Source organism: Hyla sarda, chromosome 7 (assembly GCF_029499605.1).
Source record: "Hyla sarda isolate aHylSar1 chromosome 7, aHylSar1.hap1, whole genome shotgun sequence".
Taxonomy (NCBI): domain Eukaryota; kingdom Metazoa; phylum Chordata; class Amphibia; order Anura; family Hylidae; genus Hyla; species Hyla sarda.
In genome coordinates this window covers 11,655,668-11,680,463 of record NC_079195.1, presented here as the reverse complement: position 1 = coordinate 11,680,463, position 24,796 = coordinate 11,655,668, and the positions used below count along the sequence as shown (strand labels likewise).

At 46.1% G+C, this 24,796-nt stretch overlaps 1 protein-coding gene across 2 annotated transcripts in view; it reads left to right on the top strand.

The window, feature by feature from the left end:
• Nucleotides 1-24,796, top strand: part of ATRNL1 (attractin like 1) — a 638,934-nt gene that overhangs the window by 594,861 nt on the left and 19,277 nt on the right. For both annotated transcript variants that reach the window (XM_056531006.1, XM_056531007.1), the window contains exon 28: nucleotides 2,212-2,326. In XM_056531006.1, coding sequence (XP_056386981.1) covers nucleotides 2,212-2,326 — 115 coding nt within the window. The remainder of the gene's footprint in view (nucleotides 1-2,211; nucleotides 2,327-24,796) is intronic.

The following is a 24,796-nucleotide window of genomic DNA, read 5'->3' as shown; positions in this document are numbered from 1 at the left end:
ACTCCCTCGCCGGATCTTGTTGCCATTGTGCCAGTGAAAGCGTTTCCTTGTGTGTTCCTAGCCTGTGTTCCAGACCTCCTGCCGTTGCCCCTGACTACGATCCTTGCTGCCTGCCCCGACCTTCTGCTACGTCCGACCTTGCTTCTGTCTACTCCCTTGTACCGCGCCTATCTTCAGCAGTCAGAGAGGTTGAGCCGTTGCTAGTGGATACGACCTGGTCACTACCGCCGCAGCAAGACCATCCCGCTTTGCGGCGGGCTCTGGTGAAAACCAGTAGTGACTTAGAACCGGTCCACTAGCACGGTCCACGCCAATCCCTCTCTGGCACAGAGGATCCACCTCCTGCCAGCCGGCATCGTGACAACAACTATCTGTGTGACTTAGAGAACAATATAACTAAAGTAATAACTCCCAGTCCACTGTACTGTTTGTTAATGTCTTTTACTGAGAACGTTGTGTTAACATCCATAGTGCAGGGAGAAAAAGTAAGTGATGTCAGGGTTTTCTGCCTTGATTAGTTACAATGTGGTATTATTGTTTACTAAGTCACAGTGAAGACAAATATAATGTTACTAAACTATTGGCTCACAGACAGATGTATTGTTTATTTCTTTTATTGAGGACATTGAACCACCCCAAATTATAATACTACCAGATATAAATTAATCACATAAATCTTTCGTACAGGAAAACAGAGCGGAGAAAGGCAGAGGAAATCACATAATAATAAATAATCAATAGCTTAGTCTTAGCTTAGTCTCAATTCATATACATATAATCCATGCAAGTACCTCAATAAAGTGCATAGTGCCCCGACATGTTTCGCGCAATGCTGAGCTTCCTCAGGAGGCGTGGCTAATCTCCCCCCCCCCAGTTCCCATCTTTTAATTTAAATAATGTCATCAAAAATCAACATAAACATATGTGGTACCATTGCGTGTGTAAATGTCCGAACTATTAAAATATAATGTTAGTTAAATCGATCGGTCGATGGCGTATACGTAAAAAAATACTAAGTCCAAAATTGTGCATTTTTGGTCACTTCATATACCATACAAAAATGAATAAAAAGCGATCAAAAAGTTCCATCAAAACAAAAATGGTATCGGTAAAAACTACAGGCCACAGCGCGAAACAATGAGCCCTCATGTAGCCCTATATACGGTAAAATAAAAATGTCATAGGGGACCATTTTAAACATGCTAATTTTGGTGCATGTTGTTATAATATTTTTTAAAGTAGTAAAATAAAACCTATATAAATTGGGTTTCCATGTAACCGTATGGACCCACAGAATAAAGATAAGGCGTCATTTGTACTGAAAAGTGCACAGGGTAGACTCAAAAGCCCCCAAAAGTTACAAAATGGCTTTTAAAAAAAAAAAAAAAAATTTCACCCCACAAATAAGTTTTTTTTGTTTTGCCGCAGATTGTTATAAAATAAGTGATGTCATTACAAAGTACGATTGGTGACACAAAAAACAACAAGCCCTTATACGGGTCTGTAGGGGCAAAATTGAACGTGTTATGATTTTTGGAAGGGGAGAAGGAAAAAACAAAAGTGCAAAAAACGAAAATTGTCCGGGTCCTTAAAGGGGTACTCCGGGGCTCCGCTGTTCTGAACATTTTGTTCAGAACGTTCGGAGTCGGAGGCCACGCCCCTTGTGACATCAGCCCACACCCCCTCCATTCATGTCTATGGGAGGGGGCATGTCGGCCGACACGCCCCCTCCATTCATGTCTATGGGAGGGGGCATGTCGGCCGACACGCCCCCTCCCATAGACATGAAATGTAATGTTAGAGGATAAGATGTCTGGCTGCGGAGTACCCCTTTAAGGCAAAAATGGGCTTGGTCCTTAAAGGGGTACTCTGCTGCTCAGCGTTTGAAACAACCTGTTCCGAACGCTGGGGCTGGCAGCTCGTGACATCATCATAGCCCCGCCCCCTCATCAGGTCCCGGCCCCTCATTGCAAGTCTATGGGAGGGGGCGTGACAGCCGTCACGCCCCCTCCCATAGACTTGCATTGAGGGGACGGGGTGTGACGTCATGAGGGGGCGGGGCTATGACATCACAAGCTGCCGACTCCAGCGTTTGGAGCAGTTTGTTCCAAACGCTGAGCAGCGGAGTACCCCTTTAAGGGGATAATATATATGTAAATCTGTCTAGAAGTGTCATGTGTCTGGTATAACCTTCTCCTTTGTTTCTTGCAGGGTGTGCCAAAACCAATCGCCATAGAGCCGTGCTGCGGGAACAAAGCTGCCGTCCTCACTGTTTTTCTCTGTCTGCCCAGAGGATTGGCCGGAGTTCCTCCACCAGGACAATCAGGTGAGATCCCATATACAGTAGTAGCTGCACAAATCTTGCTACAATGTATGGAGTTAAGTAGCTCACAGAGCATTGTCTAGACTGGATACAATTGTGTCACTTCTCAGCTGAGAGCAGGACGAGCTATGTACAATGTATCAGTCTGGAGTCCAGGATGTTTAGCTCACAGAGCATTGTCTAGACTGGATACAATTGTATCACTTCTCAGCGGAGAGCAGGACGAGCTATGTACAATGTATCAGTCTGGAGTCCAGGATGTTTAGCTCACAGAGCATTGTCTAGACTGGATACAATTGTATCACTTCTCAGCGGAGAGCAGGACGAGCTATGTACAATGTATCAGTCTGGAGTCCAGGATGTTTAGCTCACAGAGCATTGTCTAGACTGGATACAATTGTATCACTTCTCAGCTGAGAGCAGGACTAGCTATGTACAATGTATCAGTCTGGAGTCCGTGATGTTTAGCTCACAGAGTATTGTCTAGACTGGATACAATTGTATCACTTCTCAGCTGAGAGCAGGACTAGCTATGTACAATGTATCAGTCTAGGGTCCTGGCTGTTTAGCTCACAGAGCATTGTCTAGACTGGATACAATTGTATCACTTCTCAGCTGAGAGCAGGACGAGCTATGTACAATGTATCAGTCTGGAGTCCAGGATGTTTAGCTCACAGAGCATTGTCTAGACTGGATACAATTGTATCACTTCTCAGCTGAGAGCAGGACTAGCTATGTACAATGTATCAGTCTGGGGTCCAGGATGTTTAGCTCACAGAGCATTGTCTAGACTGGATACAATTGTATCACTTCTCAACTGAGAGCAGGACTAGCTATGTACAATGTATCAGTCTGGAGTCCAGGATGTTTAGCTCACAGAGCATTGTCTAGACTGGATACAATTGTATCACTTCTCAACTGAGGGCAGGACTAGCTATGTACAATGTATCAGTCTGGAGTCCAGGATGTTTAGCTCACAGAGCATTGTCTAGACTGGATACAATTGTCTCCTTCTCAGCTGAGAGCAGGACTAGCTATGTACAATGTATCAGTCTGGAGTCCGGGATGTTTAGCTCACAGAGCATTGTCTAGACTGGATACAATTGTATCACTTCTCAGCTGAGAGCAGGACGAGCTATGTACAATGTATCAGTCTGGAGTCCAGGATGTTTAGCTCACAGAGCATTGTCTAGACTGGATACAATTGTATCACTTCTCAGCTGAGGGCAGGACGAGCTATGTACAATGTATCAGTCTGGAGTCTGGGATGTTTAGCTCACAGAGCATTGTCTAGACTGGATACAATTGTATCACTTCTCATCTGAGAGCAGGACTAGCTATGTACAATGTATCAGTCTGGAGTCCAGGCTGTTTAGCTCACAGAGCATTGTCTACACTGGATACAATTGTATCACTTCTCAGCTGAGAGCAGGACTAGCTATGTACAATGTATCAGTCTGGAGTCCAGGATGTTTAGCTCACAGAGCATTGTCTAGACTGGATACAATTGTATCACTTCTCATCTGAGAGCAGGACTAGCTATGTACAATGTATCAGTCTGGAGTCCAGGCTGTTTAGCTCACAGAGCATTGTCTACACTGGATACAATTGTATCACTTCTCAGCTGAGAGCAGGACGAGCTATGTACAATGTATCAGTCTGGGGTCCAGGATGTTTAGCTCACAGAGCATTGTCTAGACTGGATACAATTGTATCACTTCTCAGCTGAGAGCAGGACTAGCTATGTACAATGTATCAGTCTGGAGTCCAGGATGTTTAGCTCACAGAGCATTGTCTAGACTGGATACAATTGTATCACTTCTCAGCTGAGAGCAGGACTAGCTATGTACAATGTATCAGTCTGGAGTCCAGGATGTTTAGCTCACAGAGCATTGTCTACACTGGATACAATTGTATCACTTCTCAGCTGAGAGCAGGACGAGCTATGTACAATGTATCAGTCTGGGGTCCAGGATGTTTAGCTCACAGAGCATTGTCTAGACTGGATACAATTGTATCACTTCTCAGCTGAGAGCAGGACTAGCTATGTACAATGTATCAGTCTGGAGTCCAGGATGTTTAGCTCACAGAGCATTGTCTAGACTGGATACAATTGTATCACTTCTCAGCTGAGAGCAGGACTAGCTATGTACAATGTATCAGTCTGGAGTCCAGGATGTTTAGCTCACAGAGCATTGTCTAGACTGGATGCAATTGTCTCCACCTCTCTGCATCAGGATTGGGAGTCTGGTTGTTGCTATGGGAGATGAGGACCGTTTCTATGACGCCCACAGTGATACGTTGTTTCAGAATTAGTCAGATCCGCTCAGACAGATACATTGTTTTTGGGAATCATTGCGTCCTGTGCTCTTTTTTTTTCTTCCTCTGGAATTATTCACTGGTTTCCTGAAGACGTTGCGATTCATTTACGGTATAAGGACCGGAATCTAATCAGCGCCTCCATAATAGAGAGAAATCGATACCAACCGTCACTGACAGGAAGGGGCCGGAGGAACGGGGGCCACTCCCAACCACTTAATACCTTCAGATACCTGTGGTCGCCAGCTACTGCAAAACCACAACTCCCAGCATGCCTAGACAACCGTCTGTATAGTGCAGTGTTTTCCAAGAAGTGTGCCTCCAGCTGTTGCAAAACCACAACTCCCAGCATGCCTAGACAACCTTCTGTCTAGTGCAGTATTTTCCAAAAAGTGTGCCTCCAGCTGTTGCAAAACCACAACTCCCAGCATGCCTAGACAACCGTCTGTATAGTGCAGTGTTTTCCAAGAAGTGTGCCTCCAGCTGTTGCAAAACCACAACTCCCAGCATGCCTAGACAACCGTCTGTATAGTGCAGTGTTTTCCAAGAAGTGTGCCTCCAGCTGTTGCAAAACTACAACCGTCTATATAGTGCAGTGTTTTCCAAGAAGTGTGCCTCCAGCTGTTGCAAAACTACAACTTCCAGCATGCCCGGACAGCCTTTGGCTGTCCGGGCATGCGGGGAGTTGTAGTTTTGCAATAGCTGGAGGTCCACAGTTTGGACATCACTGGAGGGTTTTCCAACCAGTGTGCCTCCAGCTGTTGTAAATCTACAATTTTGGCTGTGCGGGCATGCTGGGAGTTGTAGTTTCGCAGTAGCGGAGTTCTTATCCTGGGGTTCACGTTCTTGGCACATGTGACCCCCTCGTCGTTCTCCGGCTCCATGTAAGGGGTTAATGCGAGTTCACCGCTCCGTTCCTGTCATGTTACCGGGAAAGACGCGATAAATCGTTCGGCTTCCAGAACGTCCTGACAGGAAACAGCGACTTAATAGAAATTAATGGCCGTTATCATGGAACGAGTGAAGAAACGATAAATTCAATGAAGCTGTTATGGTAATGTAGGCTGGAGCGGCGCCCGCGGCGCGGTTATGGCCGGACGGCGCTGACCTCAACCGAAATCTGCGACAACACGTCCATCTAAGTGGGGGGACAATATGGCTGCTACTACAACTTTCCATCTTTTTCTAGGCTCCTGCATGGTATTCCTGCATGGCTCACACTGACCTTCCAGCAGCAGCAGGTGAGTGGCAGCGCCCCCCTGACCACCTGGGCTTATAATGACTCCGCCATAGAACTCTAATTAACTTCAAGGAAAACACTTCAGACTTACAAAGGGAGATCGGTGCCCAGGACCCGGCGGGGGGCCCCGCGCTGCGCTCTTTACAAGCTAATGTCTAGGTACATGACGGGGTGACTGGTAATCTGCAATTATTCCGTAACGCCAACGCTTATCGCAGTCCGCTCTGGTGACTCGTATTCGCCGCAGCCCTCGCCGCCACCTCATAGTGCAGGGTACAGGTGGGCGCCACGTCTACTGATGAGTCATCTAGGCAGATTATACGTCATAGCGGTTTACCCACAATGCACTTGTGCCCCTTGGGCTGCCCCCTCCCCTTAGTTCACGGGCCCGGTAGCTACATTATCTGCCTCTGCCATTGGTTCAGTCCTGCGAAAGAAATACAATTTATCATTTGCTTGAAAATTTGCGCAATACGTTTTTTTTTTTGCACAATCTTTTTTTGGGTGAAAATTCTTGAAGTGTTGTGCGCAATATAAGAGATTTTGTGCAGCAACTGGGAAACCCACACAGGATTTCGCACTGCGCAGCAATTGTGCGCTTGTGATAAATCCCCCCCCCCCCCCCTATAATGTCAAAACAAGCGCAAACTGCAAAAAAGTAAGACAAAAACTATCATGAATTAGGTGCATGGCGTGTCAAGCCACTGAAAAGACGCAACAAAAATTGCGCAGAAAATGATACATGCCGGTCTCCACTAGGACCCGCCCCTCCCACAGTGCAGGATGTAGCATAACCGGAAGGTGTGAATAAAGCCGTAAACTGTCCTGTACTAGGGGGGTGGGGGCTATGCTTGTAACAAACCCTCAGCTGTGTGACAGGACTGCAGCATGATAGGTAGAAACATCCTAAACCGTTCACAGCAAGAAAAGAGCCTGAAAATGGGGAAGAATCGAAGCCATAAGGGTTTACAGAACAGACTGTGATATCGGGGGAATGGTGACAATGGATGATGATGATGATGATGGAGGATAATAATCATGTGTATAGGATGATGATGGGTGTAGGGTAATGATGATGATGGGTGTAGGATGATGATGAGGGATGTATGATAATGGGTGTAGGGTGATGATGATGATGGGTGTAGGATGATGATGAGGGATGTATGATAATGGGTGTAGGGTGATGATGATGATGGGTGTAGGATGATGATGAGGGATGTATGATAATGGGTGTAGGGTGATGATGATGATGGGTGTAGGATGATGATGAGGGATGTATGATAATGGTGTAGGGTAATGATGATGATGGGTGTAGGATGAGGATGAGGGATGTATGATAATGGGTGTAGGGTGATGATGATGATGGGTGTAGGATGATGATGAGGGATGTATGATAATGGGTGTAGGGTGATGATGATGATGGGTGTAGGATGATGATGAGGGATGTATGATAATGGTGTAGGGTGATGATGATGATGGGTGTAGGATGATGATGAGGGATGTATGATAATGGTGTACGGTGATGATGATGATGGGTGTAGGATGATGATGAGGGATGTATGATAATGGTGTACGGTGATGATGATGATGGGTGTAGGATGATGATGAGGGATGTATGATAATGGTGTAGGGTGATGATGATGATGGGTGTAGGATGATGATGAGGGATGTATGATAATGGTGTAGGGTGATGATGATGATGGGTGTAGGATGATGATGAGGGATGTATGATAATAGGTGTAGGGTGATGATGATGATGAGTGTAGGGTGATGATGATGATGATGATGGGTGTAGGATGATGATGAGGGATGTATGATAATGGTGTAGGGTGATGATGATGGGTGCAGGATGATAATGAGGGATGTATGATAATGGTGTAGGGTGATGATGATGATGATGATGATGAGTGTAGGGTGATGATGATGATGATGATGGGTGTAGGATGATGATGAGGGATGTATGATAATGGTGTAGGGTGATGATGATGGGTGCAGGATGATAATGAGGGATGTATGATAATGGTGTAGGGTGATGATGATGATGATGGGTGTAGGATGATGATGATGGATGTATGATAATGGTGTAGGGTGATGATGATGATGATGGGTGTAGGATTATGATAATGATGAGGAGATGATGATGGAGGATAATAATGATGAGTGTAGGAAGATGATGATGGATGTATGATGATGATTAGTGTAGGATGAAGATGAGTGTAGGATGATGATGATTAGTGTAGGATGATGATGGGTGTAGGATAATGATGAGTGTAGGATGATGATGGTGGATGTATGAGGATGAGTGTAGGATGATGATTAGTGTAAGATGATAATGGATGATGATGATGGTGGACAATAAGGATAATGATGTGTGTAGGATTATGATGGACGTATGATGATGATAATGATGGATGTATGATAATGATGATGATGACGATGAGTATAGGATGAAGATGAGTGTAGGATGATAATGACTGTAGAATGATGATGAGTATAGGATGATGATGAGTGTAGGATGATGAATGTAGGATGATGATGACTGTAGAATGATGATGATGATGATGGGTGTAGGATAATGATGGATGTATGATAATGATGATGATGATGATGGGTGTAGGATTATGATGGATGTATGATGATGATGACGATGAGTGTAGGATGATGATGATAATGATAAGTGTAAGATGATGATGATGAGTGTAGGATGATGATGATAATGATAAGTGTAAGATGATGATGAGTGTAAGATGATGATGATGATGAGTGTAGGATGATGATGATGAGTGTAGGATGATGATGATGAGTGTAGGATGATGATGATGAGTGTAGGATGATGATGATGAGTGTAGGATGATGATGATGAGTGTAGGATGATGATGATGTTGATGAGTGTAGGATGATGATGATGATGATGATGAGTGTAGGATGATGATGATGAGTGTAGGATGATGATGATGAGTGTAGGATGATGATGATGAGTGTAGGATGATGATGATGATGAGTGTAGGATGATGATGATGATGAGTGTAGGATGATGATGATGAGTGTAGGATGATGATGATGTTGATGAGTGTAGGATGATGATGATGATGATGATGAGTGTAGGATGATGATGATGAGTGTAGGATGATGATGATGAGTGTAGGATGATAATGAGTGTAGGATGATGATGATGATGAGTGTAGGATGATGATGAGTGTAGGATGATGATGAGTGTAGGATGATAATGAGTGTAGGATGATGATGATGATGAGTGTAGGATGATGATGATGACGATGCCCCCCCCCCCCCATGTCTGCACTTTGTCCATTAGTTTGGTGACAGTAGTGGGGGCGCTCTCTGCTGCACGGTAACGCTCCCCCTCTCTCTCCCTCTCGCACGTCTCCAGCTCTCTTTGTGGTTTTGTGATTTCAAAGGGAATTATGCAGGAGTTTATTTTGACTTGAAGCATCTGGGATTGTGAGACGACGATTATTCTAAACACCCGATTCCTCCTGCGCCTCAGAAATGGCTGACATCTCCGGAGCCGCCAAACTCCGGGGTAAACAGGGGACGACTTAAAGGAGACATCGCATCTGGTCAGAAGAGCTGACAATCACTGTGCTCCTCACCTGCTGTGCATCCAAACCCGAGTGCCTCCAGCTGTTGCAAGATTACAACTCCCAGCATGCCCAGACACCCAACGTCTGTCCAGGCATGCTGGGAGTTGTAGTTTTGCAACATCTTGAGGCACCCTGCTTAGTGGTAAACACTGCTTTATTGATTGCTGACTTTTGCAGTACAGTGCGGATTATAGTGTGTGATCTGTACATTGTTTCCAGCATTCTATGTGTGTTTCCTAGCGCCTTGTCTTAGTCAATTTTTTTTCTAGTCAGTCCGGACATGCTGGGAGTTGTAGTTTTAAGCTGGAGGCACCCTAGTTGAGGAAACAAACTATATTTTAGTGCAGTTCTACGTTGTGACCACCGGCTATGGAGCGACCAGCAAGATGGACGGCTACGGCGCACAAAGTTCTGCTCTAACAAAAATGAAATACAGTGTTCACACGTTGGTATTAGGTGCGAATTTCCAGGCACTGACCTGTTGCGAATTTTTGCATTCAACCGCGATGTAAAATTGCGCCACGTATAAATTGCGCAGGTTTTCCATTGCAGTTTGGTTTCGGCTGTAATATCACACAGATCCTGTGGACAGGTGTGGTGCTGTATATTTTTTTTCCAATCCTGTGTACCCTTTAATGGTATCGTCCCTGTAGCAGCGACGGGAGCTGCATTCCCATAGAATTGTTGCGCCCGCGGTTGCCAGGGTTTATGGAGTCACAGGCCCCCCCCCCCCCCCGATGTTTATTGCTTGTAAAATCTATTCCTTGACATGTCGGTGAACGTGGCTCTGCCCTCATCGCTCCTCATCAGGATTTTACTGCCCCTCCGGACTATATAATGTGACGAGTTGTCGCCTGACCTCATAAAATTATACAAAAGGAGATCTATGGGGGGGGGGGTGTCTATTAACCTGCTCCCTGCGGCCGGTCAGCACCTCCGGAGAGCTGGGGTTACAACAAACTCTGCTTTTTATATACTACATCTCACTCGGGCAACGTGCAAACTTCAGATGCTCTGCAGGATGAGATACTCTGCAGGATGAGATGCTCTGCAGGATGAGATTCCTCTACTGCCTTCTTTCCGATCTCATGCGCCGCTCCACGCTGTCACATATTCATTGCTCTGTATTAGGGATCAGCTGTGTCCGGCTATTTTACCATTACACGCTTTTTTCCTCAGAGCCGGTGCTTACGGCGCTGCCACGTCCCACCTAACACGCATGCCAGGCCTATCCAATTAACCACCTTGGCAAATATCTTATTATTAGTGCAGGAGCCGCACTATATCCTCCCCCAACCCCCTATCATTCACCGTCCGAGCTGACGCCGTGCACAATTCGCCACCTGAGCCCTGGGTTCTGATTTCACGCGGGAGATGAGAATTTTGGTGATGTGGCCGCCGTACAGATAATAGACTTCTCGCACTGTGCAGGAGACCGCTGGATCGGGAGATGAAGTTTTTACCAAGTAGTCACATGGCTTCTAGGATCTTGTGATGTCATCAGTGAATAAATAGGACGGTGAACCTCATGTGACTGATCCTCAGTAAATTCATAACAAGCAGTAATCAGTAATTTGCTTCTCTGAAAGCTCTGGGTTATTATATTATTGCCCCTCCTTCTAAAAAGGCTCCACCCCTGAGCAGCTTATAGGTGGAAATCTCATGGTTTGTGGAGCATCAAGGTTAGCTGGGATCTACTGCCCCTACTGGAGCCTCCATGCAACAACTGCCTTATTGACTAATCCATTGGGAATAGGGCAAAGGGACAATAGAAACAATCAATTGCACATTGTGATTAACATGACTCCTCCCCTGAGGATCTCAGCAGGTAGGCTTGTTAAATCTTCAAGCCAATCCATAGAATTTTTAACAAGGGTGTACATTCTGTAGAGACAGAACATGCGGCTGCTATAGGACCCATCAAGAGGGGACTCTTTAAGGGTGATGAAAAGAGGGATCAAATACCAGGGATCAAATACCTGGCAAAACCCAGCACCATATTAATGGACAAACCTTGATATATGCTGTGGTGCCACCTCAGTTCTGTGTACCCCTATATTTTGGACCATGCTGTATGCCATATTAGTCACACATACAAGGACACTGTAGAGAATCCTCCTCAGGCTCCTCCCCTGCGGAGCTAAGAGTAAGGTTATAAAACTAACCAGAATGTTTATTCCAAGTGAGTGCTCAGTATGCAATATAGATAGTATTATCAGTATAAAACATACAAAGTAACTGAAGAAAACCCTTCTCTTCTCAGGCTCCTCCCCCGCAGAGCTAAGGTTATAAAACAAGTATTATGAAGTATTTATCCCATGTGGGAGCCCATTATACAATATAGAATTAATCATCTGTACCACATATACAGGAGTAAATCTATAAACAATCAAAGATCTGCAGGAGACTCTCTATAACTGTAGAGGGGTGTAGGAACAATGCGATTTCTGCACTGCCGTATATGTTATTCTGGGGAAGAGGGCACTATAGAGAATCAGTCTCTTTTGTAGCCCCTCCCATGAGGAGCTAAAAAGAGGTTATAAATACCGTGCTGAGTATGTTAGAAATCTTATATCATCAGTATCACAAATCGAGGGCTACAATTATAGTCAAAGATCTGATAAAAACAAAACATAAATTTCCAAACAGTGAAAGGTGGGGGATTTTCACGCTCTTATCAGGTTCCTCCCCCGCAGAGCTAGAGTAGAATTATAAAGCAAAGGAAACCATTCACCCCATATTGGAGCCCAGTATGTAATATATATATATTATATCATCAGTGTCACACTAATAGAGGTAAAACTATAGAACAAGGGCACTAAAGTAAAACTTCCTCTTCTCAGGCTCCTCCCCTGCGGAGCTAGAATAGGATTATAAAGCAAAGCAAACCATTCACCCCATATTGGAGCCCAGTATGCAATATATATATATATATATATATATATATATATATATATATATATCATCAGTGTCACACTAACAGGGGTAAAATGATAGAACAAGGGCACTAAAGTAAAACCTCCTCTTCTCAGGCTTCTCCCCTGCGGAGCTCAGGTTATAAAACAAAGCAGATTATTTATCCTATGTTGGAGCCCAGTATGCAATATAGATTATATCATCAGTATCACACAGTTAGGGGTAAAGCTATAGACAGTGAGGCATCCAATATGAGTGCCCCCTGCTGTACCCTCCATGTAACTGCAGTGTAGTAAAAGGACAATGAGTGATTTCTGCTCTTGCCAATCATTTATTATATTAGGGGGGATGGGGGGGGGGGGGGGCACTGGAAAGTCTCATCCATTATCTATTTCTTTCTTTATAAGTCACATAAAATGCTACCTGCATTGGAAATGAGGCTCAGAAGACAAATGTGCACTTTATTTTTTATGCCTTTTGAAAGTGTGTAAAGACGTTGTCAGCGCTCCAGATGTTGGCAATAAACTTGTAGAGCAGGGAGAGTGGAGGAGGCCGGGGCACTCGCTGCACAGATAGCAGAGCTGCAGGCTCCAATAAGTCATTACACGCTGCCTGTAATTCGCACTATATGCACGGAGCGCGCCCGTTCCTGACGCCTATAGACATACACTGCCAGCGACGACGGCACAGCCTGGAATCATTGTTGCGGGATCAACGACGGAGCGACGTACCTTTATACGACTCGTATAAAACCTCTGATTGCTGCGGTGTAATAAACTCACAATAAGATTTATCATTTGTCTCCAGCGCTGGGAATCATCACGGGTAAATGTCTCATCGCCGCCGTATCGGGACCGGGTATAAAAGCTGTTACCTCGTCACGAACGCAAAATGTTCGCCGAGAGTCAAGCGTCTTCTGTCACTAAAGAATAAAAAAAACATTTCTACAACTTTCAAAGAAACTGTGTCCCAAATTTACCACCAGGAGCGCACCAGAATAAGAAAAACTACCATGACTTGTGCCGCATTTATTATGAGTTTTAGACATTAATTAGACACTTTTCCGCCAACAAAACTGGTTGTGACTGAAACGCGCCAAAATTTTGGGTGCACGATTCTTGTTTGAATTCAATCAAGTTTATCAATCAGCCTAATAGACTTTGATCGATCTGACGCATTTTAACTTTGCCCCGTCTTAGAACTGGACAGTTAAAAGGGTACTCCGCCCCTAGACATCTTATCCCCTATCCAAGGAATAGGGGATGAGATGTCTGATCGTGGGGGTCCTGCTGCTGGGGACCCCCACAATCTCCCTGCTGCACCTGATGTTCATGTAGAGCGTCGGGTGCAGCTCCGGAGGCTCATGATGTCACGGCCATGCCCCTCAATGCAAGTCTACGGGAGGGGGCGTAACGGCCGTCAGGCCCCCTCCCATAGACTTGCATTGAGGGGGCGTGTGGCAGTGCCGTAATTTCGAGCCTCCGCCCGGCATCGCCAGTCATCCGGCACAGAGCGAAGTTTGCTCCATGCATCGGATGTCTTGGGTGCCGCAGCCGGGATCGGGGTCCCAGTGATGAGACACCTTATCCCCTATCCTTTGGATAGGGTATAAGATGTCTAGGGGCTGAGAACCCCTTTAAGTAAATCTGGGCCAGTGCGTTTCAATTCCTTAAAGGGGATCTCCACCACCAGTTCTGCAAAATGAAACCGGTATTGCTGTATAGAGTTAATTATTGTGAAATGAACGTCGCCTTTAGTGTCTTCATGTATTGTGTTGCTATCTGGGTTAACTTTTTTTTTTTTTTAATTCAAATTAGGTTTTGGAGCCCACTGGGCGTTCCTCTTGGCCTCTAGAGCCCAGCACAGTTTGGTAATTTCACCACTGTTACGCCGAGCGCTCCGGGTCCCCGCTCCTCCCCGGAGCGCTCGCTACACTCTCTCCGCTGCAGCGCTCCGGTCAGATCCACTGACCCGGGGCGCTGCGATTCTGCTTCCAGCCGGGATGCGATTCGCGATGCGGGTAGCGCCCGCTCGCGATGCGCACCCCGGCTCCCGTACCTGACTCGCTCTCCCTCGGTCCTGTCCCGGCGCGCGCGGCCCCGCTCCCTAGGGCGCGCGCGCGCCGGGTCTTTGCGATTTAAAGGGCCACTGCGCCGCTGATTGGCGCAGTGATTCCAATTAGTGTCTTCACCTGTGCACTTCCCTATATCACCTCACTTCCCCTGCACTTCCCTGCCGGATCTTGTTGCCATTGTGCCAGTGAAAGCGTTCCTTGTATGTTCCTAGCCTGTGTTCCAGACCTCCTGCCGTTGCCCCTGACTACGATCCTTGCTGCCTGCCCCGACCTTCTGCTACGTCCGACCTTGCTTCTGTCTACTCCCTTGTACCGCGCCTATCTTCAGCAGCCAGAGAGGTTGAGCCGTTGCTAGTGGATACGACCTGGTCACTACCGCCGCAGCAAGACCATCCCGCTTTGCGGCGGGCTCTGGTGAAAACCAGTAGTGACTTAGAACCGATCCACTAGCACGGTCCACGCCAATCCCTCTCTGGCACAGAGGATCCACTACCCGCCAGCCGGCATCGTGACAACCAGTTAGTCACTCCCCTCTGTGCTCTTACATACATAGTAACATAGTTCATAAGGTTGAAAAAAGAGTCCATCAAGTTCAACCTATAACCCTAATGAGTCCCTACTGAGTTGATCCAGAGGAAGGCAAAAAACCCTCATACTAGAGGTAAAAATTCCTTCCGAATATCATCAGAATAAATCCCTGGATCAACGTTCTGTGCCTATAAATCTAGTAGACATAACTAGCAATGTTATTATTCTCCAAAAATCACCTCCTCTATCCCCCCTGATTGACAGCCACTAGGTTGTACCATAATCCCCACCTTCTCTGTAATCGAGTGGTCAAGAGGAATGCCCAAAGTGGGCTCAAAATCCTAATATGCATAGTAATCCTTGTCTCTTCCCTGTAATCTAGCAGCCTAGGGAAATTTCCAGTAAACTCCAAAGCCTTATTTGCATAGTAATCTCCTCTCTGTAATCTAGCAGCCAAGTGGCTGCATGTTCCTTGACCCAGTGGGCTGCAAAACCTAATTTGCATAGTAATTCCAGCCTCTCCTCTGAGAAGAACACCCAGTGGCTGCATGTTCCTTGACCCAGTGGGCTGCAAAACCTAATTTGTATAGTATTCCCTGACTCTCCTCTGAGGGGAACACCCAGTTGGCTCCAGAGCCTCATTTGTATAGTATTCCCCACCTCTCCCCTAAAAGCCCAGTGGGCTTCAAAGTCTAATTTGCATTGTAATTCCAGCCTCTCCTCTGAGAAGAACACCCAGTGGGCTGCACGTTCCTTGACCCAGTGGGCTGCAAAACCTGATTTGTATAGTATTCCCTGACTCTCCTTTGGGGGAAACACCCAGTGGGCTCCAAAGTCTAATTTACTGAGTATTCCCTGCCTTTCCCCCAAGGGGAACACCCAGTTGGCTCCAAAGTCTAATTTGCATAGTAATCTCCACCTATCCTCTGGGGGAAACACTTGTAAATGTTTTTAAACACTGATATCTCGGCACTGGAGGGGTGGAATAAGTAATGAGAGGTATGTACGGATGCAGGGTCAGAATCCCTATATAGCCGTGTACTTACTGTATACCCTGCTGACAGGTCGGCTTTAAGGGTGCGTTCACACGGCCGTCTGTCCCCGTTTTTTTCCCCCCTCCGTTTAGGTTCCGTTTTTGTTGCTTGTAAACGGATTACAAACGGCTGTAAAAGAATCCAATTGATGTCAATGGGATTTTTTTTTTTTAAATCCTCCTTTCACATCCGTTTGCAACCGTCTGCGCTCATTTCCGTTGTTTGTTTTTTTAACGGGAAAAAAGACGGTGCAGGCAGTATTTTTCCTCCCGTCAAAAAAAACGGAAGAAAAAAAATGGATACAGTAAATTTAACATTGAAGTCTATGGAAAACAGATGAGCCTTTAATGTCATCCATTTGCATCCGTTTTTTTTTGCTTTATCAACTGAACAATAACGGATCCAAACGGATAACATCCATTTGCATTTTTTATTGTCGTTTTTTTTTTTTTGATGGGAAAAGAACGGGACGGGTCTAGACGGCCATGTGAACGCAGCCTAAGACCCCGGAGGCCTCAGCTTTATCTATGATTACAGCATGTAACTTAGTATCAGTACAAGAGTGGTCTCCAAACTGTTGTCCTTCAGCTGTTGCAAAACTACCCCGTCCAGCATTCCCGGAAAATCTTAGGCCAATGTTTCCCAACTAGTGCACCTCCAGCTGCTGCAAAACTACAACTCCCAGCATGCCCGGACAATCTCTGGCCAATGTTTCCCAAAAAGTGCACCTACAGCTGCTGCAAAACTACAACTCCCAGCATGCGGGACAATCTTAGGCCAGTGTTTCCCAACTAGTGCACCTCCAGCTGTTGCAAAACTACAACTCCCAGCATGCCCCTATCAGTGTGCAGTAGAGAGATACAAAGCGCTGCCGCCTACGAGTTCATAGGAAACCAGCAGAATAGTGAATGCAGCTTTGTGTATGATTACAGCATGTAACTTAGTATCAGTACAACAGTGATCTCCAAACTGTGGCCCTCCAGCTGTTACAAAACTACAACTCTCAGCATGCCCAGATCAGTGTGCAGTAGAGATAAAAAGCACTGACATCTGAGAACTAACAGGAAACCAGCAGAATAGTGAATGCAGCTTTGTGTATGATTACATCATGTAACTTAGTATCAATACAATAGTGGTCTCCAAACTGTGGTCCTCCAGCTGTTGCAAAACTACAACTCCTAGCATGCCCCGATCAGTGTGCATAAGCGAGATACAAAGCGCTGCCGTCTGAGAACTAACAGGAAACCAGCAGAATTGTGAATGCAGCTTTGTGTATGATTACATCATGTAACTTAGTATCAATACAATAGTGGTCTCCAAACTGTGGTCCTCCAGCTGTTGCAAAACTACAACTCCTAGCATGCCCCGATCAGTGTGCATAAGCGAGATACAAAGCGCTGCCGTCTGAGAACTAACAGGAAACCAGCAGAATTGTGAATGCAGTTTTGTGTATGATTACATCATGTAACTTAGTATCAGTACAACAGTGGTCTCTAAACTGCGGTCCTCCAGCTGTTGCAAAACTACAACTCCCAGCATGCCCAGAAAAGCGCTGCCACCTAAGAGTTCACAGGAAACCAGCAGAATAGTGAATGCAGCTTTGTGTATGATTACAGCATGTAACTTAGTATCAGTACAACAGCGGTCTCCAAACTGTGGTCCTCCAGCTGTTGCAAAACTACAACTCTCAGCATGCCCGGACAGCCAACGGCTGTCCGGGCATGCTGGGAGTTGTAGTTTTGCAACAGCAGGAGGGCCACAGTTTGGAGCCCTAGGCAGTACAGGATACAGTGTATTAAGCTGCCGTTTGATCAGTTGCGTTTCGTGAGTGCATAGACGTGCGCCCAATTTCTTGTCGGGTTTCTTTCCAAGGGTTCGTCCTCTAGAATTAGGTTTTTGTTTCGTATCTTCCGCGATTGACGCGCAGAATTACAGGTGATGGCGGTCGGCGCACTAGAAGCTTTTTTTTCCCCCAGCAGCAGAAACCTGGAACCTGGTAATTATACTTCAATTAACCTTTACTGACTAGTCGTCGACCGCTTACTTTTCTGCAAGTTTCTATAGCAACTAAAGCGAAAAAACGTGCGTCGACCCCGTGTGGCGAGGACTATTGTTGTTATGACATTTACAGAGGGCGTGTTCGGGGGGGGGGGTCAGGTGAGTTTTAGCGGAGATCACATTGCAATTGTTGATTATTGGTGGTTTTATCGCCACCGTTGAGCGCGGGTCTTGTTGTAGCCACCGGCGTATCTGGAGAATCGCTTCTCACTTCCTGTTCTGGGACGAGATCACAGATTCTATAAGATGAACAGAAAAGTTTCTTGTTGTGCTGAGGAATAAAAGGAGTCAAGTATGTGACCCCCTCCCCTCCCCCGTACGGTTATAATCTGCGTGAAATATCGTGCGGTCACTTCCCATTAATAATAATACAAAGTGCGGCCTGTCAGGTCCAGCGTGTGAACTGCGCAAAAGAGATCTGTATCATATCCCAATTACATACAGCAATATACAGCTCTGGGGTATAATACAGGATATAACTCAGGATCAGTACAGGATAAGTAATGTAATGTATGTACACAGTGACCTCACCAGCAGAATAGTGAGTACAGCTCTGGAGTATAATACAGGATATAACTCAGGATCAGTACAGGATAAGTAATGTAATGTATGTACACAGTGATCTCACCAGCAGAATAGTGAGTACAGCTCTGGAGTATAATACAGGATATAACTCAGGATCAGTACAGGATAAGTAATGTAATGTATGTACACAGTGATCTCACCAGCAGAATAGTGAGTGCAGCTCTGGGGTATAATACTGGATATAAATCGAGATTTTCCTAGCTTGTATAGCTTGAAAATATAAGTTATATGAAGACAGGAGGCTTGTATCTTGCATTAATCTTTCTTTCTTTAATGCTCATAGCAGAAATATTATAATGCTAATAACGTATAGAAAAAACTACAATTCCCAGCAGTCCCCTGTGAACTCCTCCTCTCCTCCCAGCATGCTGGCTCCTATAAAAGGGACTGCTTGTAGATCCTCTTCCTCTTTCTTTATGCAAATTTCTTGATCGCAAATGAACCCTGGAACAGTAGAACGACTCCACTTGGGCTCCTCCAAGCATCCGGCCAACAGGACCGAGATCCATCTGATGCAACAGAACAGAAACTGTCAAGGAACAAGTCCAACAGGAACATCAGTTTCCACAGCGACAGCTACGACGGCGTCCTCTCCATTCAATACCCTGTAAAGAAAACAAACACCATAACAGGGTTGGGTAGGGCGGGAAGATACTCGCCTCCTGTCTTCATATAACTTATATTTTCCGTCACAAGCTAGGAAAATCTCGATTTATATATCAGACAGGAGGCTCGTATCTTGCAAGTTTAAAGCTAGATTCTGATACAAATGTACAGTCATAGACAATTGACAGTTAAAGAACCGATACAGAAACATGTGCCTCCAGTCGGAAATAAAAATGGCGGAATGTCGTCTCCGACGACCAGTCAGCGGCTAACAAGAGATCCGAGAGAGAACCTCCTGAAGTGACCACCTTAGTAGCCATAGCACCTCTAGAAGAATGAGCGCCAAACAGGGAAATATCAATTCCCGCCAGTTCCATTACGGATCTCACCCACCGAGCTAATGTAACCGAGGAGACCGGTAAATGAGGCTGAACATAAGATATTAACAATTGATTGTGACTGAGCGATCGTACGGCCGCTGTCTGTGTCTCATACAATTGAAGACATCGCACCACACAAAGTTTGGGATGCATCGGAAAAAAAGGGATAGGAGACTGATTGAAGTCCTCCGAACGACCGTAAAACGGACCCCTTCAGGCGAAAATTGTCGCCTAGATATATCAAGGGCCTTGACGTCCGATACCCTCTTAATGGAAACTAAGCATAAAAGAGTAGTTAATTTTAGAGACAGAAGTTTCAAAGATAGCGAATCATTGTCTTCCCAAGAGGAAAACATGTCCAACACTCGGGAGACATCCCATGTAGATTGATATCTAGGCCGTGGAGGACGTTTAAACTTTACTCCCCTAAGCAGACGGCACACTAATGCATGCTTACCCACTGGTAAAGAGTCTACTGGACAATGATATGCCGAGATGGCAGATCTGTACACGTTAAGTGAACTATAAGACTTTCCCATCTCAAAAGCATCCGCTATGTAGTTCACTATGACTGGAACAGGTGCTTGAACGGGATCAGTTTCCCGTTGATCACACCAGCGAACCCACAGGGCCCATGCAGATCGATACGCCGATCTAGTCCCTGGGGCCCAGGCCAAGGCGAGGAGATCTCTAGCTGATTGTGAAAGATCTCCACCTGTGTTCGGCACCCCGAAACCAACCACGCGAGGAGTGGAAGATTGCCCTCCAGTACCAACGGGTGTAGACCCTTGGACGGATTTGTGAGGAGTTGAGGTGAATGGGGAATCAACCTGGGGTAATCTATCGACATCCCCAATTGAAGGGAAAACCATGGTTGCGTTGGCCACCAAGGTTTGACCAAAACCACCTTCGCTTTCTGATTCGCTACTTGGAGAAGGACTCTGGTTATCATCGGGAAAGGAGGAAACGCATAATGCGTCCCCTGCGGCCACATCTGGCGGAACGCGTCCACCGCTGATGCTTTCGGGTCCGGTCTCCAGCTGTAAAACCGGGGTAACTGACAATTGAGACGAGAGGCAAAGAGGTCCGTGTGTAGTGGACCCCACATCTCTCGAAGTTGTCGGAAAACAGATCGGTCCAGCGTCCAATCGCTGGAGTCGATCAAGTAGCGGGAATTACAGTCGGCCACCTCATTGGATACCCCTGGAATATATTCCGCTATCGGGAAAATGGCTCTGGAGAAGCAGAAATGCCAGAAGTCGGACGCAATGTCCGCCAACATTTTGGATCTCGTGCCACCCAGGCGGTTGATATATTGTACTGCCGCCACATTGTCCATGTGTAATAATACGCAACAATTGGACTCCCGCGGAAGGAAGCTCCTGAGAGCGAAGAACGCTGCTAGGAGTTCCAGAGCGTTGATATGGAGAAGAGACTCCTCTTCTGACCATATCCCTCCAGTAGCGTGATGCCCGCAGCGAGCTCCCCAACCTTGGCGGCTCGCATCCGATTCTATGATTATGTCCGGGGAAGAGTTGAAAATGGTCCTGCCGTTCCATTCTACAGTGTGACGTAACCACCATTGCAACTCTGTCACTGACTGGGGACAAAGGGTCACCTCGTCTGCATACCGTAAACCCTAACGAAGATGGAGGGTTTTCAGTCATTGCAGCGCCCGATAGTGGAGAGGGGCCAGAAATATCGCCTGGATAGAAGCCGACAATAAGCCGACGATCAGTGCGATAATCCTCAAAGATGCGCAACCTTTGCGCAATACCGCTCTGATTTCTTTGCGAATCAGCGCCAGTTTGGATTTGGGCAATCGTAGGTAATCGTCTAGGTAAATTATGAGTCTCACCCCTCTGCTCCGAAGAGCCGCCACCACGGGTTTCATTAGCTTGGTGAAACACCACGGGGCCGATGACAAACCGAATGGAAGGCAAGTAAATTGCCACATGCGGTCTTTCCATAGAAATCGTAGGAATTTCTGGGATGTGGGGTGCATCGGGACCGTGAGGTACGTGTCCTTTAAGTCTATTTTTACAAGCCAATCTCCTGGCCACAGAAGATCTCTCAGCAAATGGATCCCCTCCATCTTGAAGTTACGATACGTCACATGCTGATTGAGATCTCTGAGATTTATCACAGGACGGTAGCCGCCATCCTTCTTCTTGACTAAGAAGAGGTTGCTGATAAACCCCAGAGACTTAGGATCTACTTCTTGTACAGCTCCTTGTGCGATGAGGTTTCGTAGTTCCTCGTCTATGAGGGTTACGTTTGGAGCCGAAAAGTGGATTGGTTGGGGGATTATGTTTAATACTGGTAGGGATATAAATTCTATTATGTGTCCCGCTATCGTGTTGAGAACCCAAGCGTCTGCCGTAATCGTGGACCAGACGTGGGTAAAATACCTCAGTCTGCCCCCCACTATAGTGTATGAGAGTGTCATAGAGAGGGTACTCACCGGTTGGCGGGCGTGATCTTGGAAATCCACGTCCACCGCGTCCTCTCCAGGGTCGGCCCCGTGGGGGAAAGAACGGAGCCGGTTGGGCAACGGGCAATGCGTACGGCTGTTGTACGGGGTATTGCTGGGCAAGTGGTCTATTATAGGGCCTGAAAGAGGCATTGCGGCCAGCAGATCGGCCTCTGCTTCTGCCGGCCTTACCAAAAAACCTTGGCGGGTTGTCCTGCCTTCTTAAGTGAGGATTGAGCCTTATCTAGGCTAGTGAAGAGGCCAACGAATTTATTAATGTCTTTAATGAGATCCTCTCCAAACAGCATGCCTTCAGCCGAAGGACCCGGCTCCTTTTCAGCTAGGTGTGATAACTGCGGTTCTAATTTCATTAGGATAGACCTCCTCCGCTCAATGGAACAGGATGTGTTTGCACTTCCTAGCATACAAACGGCCCTTTGGGCCCAGCCTCTCAGCTGATCTAAATCGACAGGTTGGGCCGAGGAGGCCGCCTGTTCTGACAGGTTAAGGATTTTGGTCAGTGGTCCTAACATGTCTAAAATCCTATCTTGGATTAGTTTGAATGAACGTTCAATCCCTTTCGTTGCATATTTGCCGGACTTCTTCAGGTACTTGAGGAGTACCGGGTCTATCTCTGGTGTCATTGTCACCTTTTTGGCGACACATGGCCTAGGGCATTCGGCCCTTAATTTTTTTCGATTGGAGCGGTCAAAAGACCTTCTAGTCCAGAATTCTACATATTGCGCGACCTGGGGTAGTGGAGCCCAGTCCCCAGAACGGGGATGTGTGATCGCATCAGGGCTGAAAAATGGTTGCCCTAGTGTATCTAGTATAGCCTCCTTAGGCGTTTCTAGAGTGGCGTCATCATAGTCCGCCATGAGCCCCGCATCTGCGTCCTCAGAGTCTGAATCTGCGGTGTCTGCTCCATCCGATTCAGCGGATGAGTCTTCCCCAGAGGTGTCAAATGAATTGGGTTTTGACCGTCTGGCGGCCTTATGCCTCATTGTGGTCTCCTTGAGGCCCAAGGGTCGGGTATGTTCTGATGGATGCGGGGTGTGACAGGCCGGGTTGGGTCCTGTCTGGGGCATATTGTTTTCTTCCCCTGCCGGGGAGTCGACATGACCCGATGTATGCTTTCGCTTACAAAGGGCTTTGCCACTAGTAGTTTGGTTCCTAGAAGTAGTGGGTAGAACAGGAACCGTAGTGGCAGTCAGTGCTGCTTGTATGGACTTATTAATAAGATCTTGTATCTGGGCAGGAGACATGAATTGAGAGGCATCCACCTCTACAGCCTGACCAGCAACTCTAGAATGTGTGTTATCTTCAGACATAATGTTGGTATAATAAGCTACAAGTAGCTAAGGAGAAAGGTATAAGCGGTATCTGATCAGGGAGTATTAGAAAAAATCTAGATACCCGCACAGAGCACAATTGATTCTAGGCAAGTAAGGGTTAAGGTCGCTATAAGACTAGAATAAGTCTCCCTAAAGACAAAGCAGCTGCTAGTGTGTCCTGCAGGGGTTCAGCAGACTAACACAGGGGATCTACACAGACCGTAATCGCAATTCTGGCGCTCCTCTCACCGCTCGCACAACACTGGCGACGGAGTGAGGAGGCGTAGCCCAGCTTCAGCGATTGCCGCCGTAATCTCGCGAGATTACGGCTATCAGTACTGTGATAGGGCACGCGGTCTGCGACGTCAGAATGACGCCGGCTGCACGTCCTAAGTCCACGCCCCCGAACCTCCAAGCCCGCGAAGCCGATGACAGCGGCGGGAACTAGTGGAGGAAGACGGCGCGAAAGCCCGAAAATGGCGTCAGGTGAGCCAGTCGGGATGAAGTAAGAAAAGAGGGAGGAAAGTGAAATAAGAACCGAGGGGTCGTTCTTTTAGTTGTGCGATCCCAAGTAGGTAAAAACTAAATAGAAGACAAGTGAAAATAAAGGAAATAATGAATTAGTTTTAAGAATATAGATAAGGATATAGGAATACAAAGGATATATAAATATAAAGAATATATAAATATAAAGAATATAGGAATATAAAGAATATAGGAATATAAAGAATATAGGAATATAAAGAATATAGGAATATAAAGAATATAGGAATATAAAGAATATAAATCACAGATTATACTAAAGATACCAAATAAAATTCACAGGTTATACTTATCTTGCTGCCAGAGCAGAAAGAAAGAGGAAGAGGATCTACAAGCAGTCCCTTTTATAGGAGCCAGCATGCTGGGAGGAGAGGAGGAGTTCACAGGGGACTGCTGGGAATTGTAGTTTTTTCTATACGTTATTAGCATTATAATATTTCTGCTATGAGCATTAAAGAAAGAAAGATTAATGCAAGATACGAGCCTCCTGTCTGATATATAACTCAGGATCAGTACAGGATAAGTAATGTAATGTATGTACACAGTGACCTCACCAGCAGAATAGTGAGTACAGCTCTGGAGTATAATACAGGATATAACTCAGGATCAGTACAGAATAAGTAATGTAATGTATGTACACAGTGACCTCACCAGCAGAATAGTGAGTACAGCCCTGGAGTATAATACAGGATATAACTCAGGATCAGTACAGGATAAGTAATGTAATGTATGTACACAGTGACCTCACCAGCAGAATAGTGAGTACAGCTCTGCAGTATAA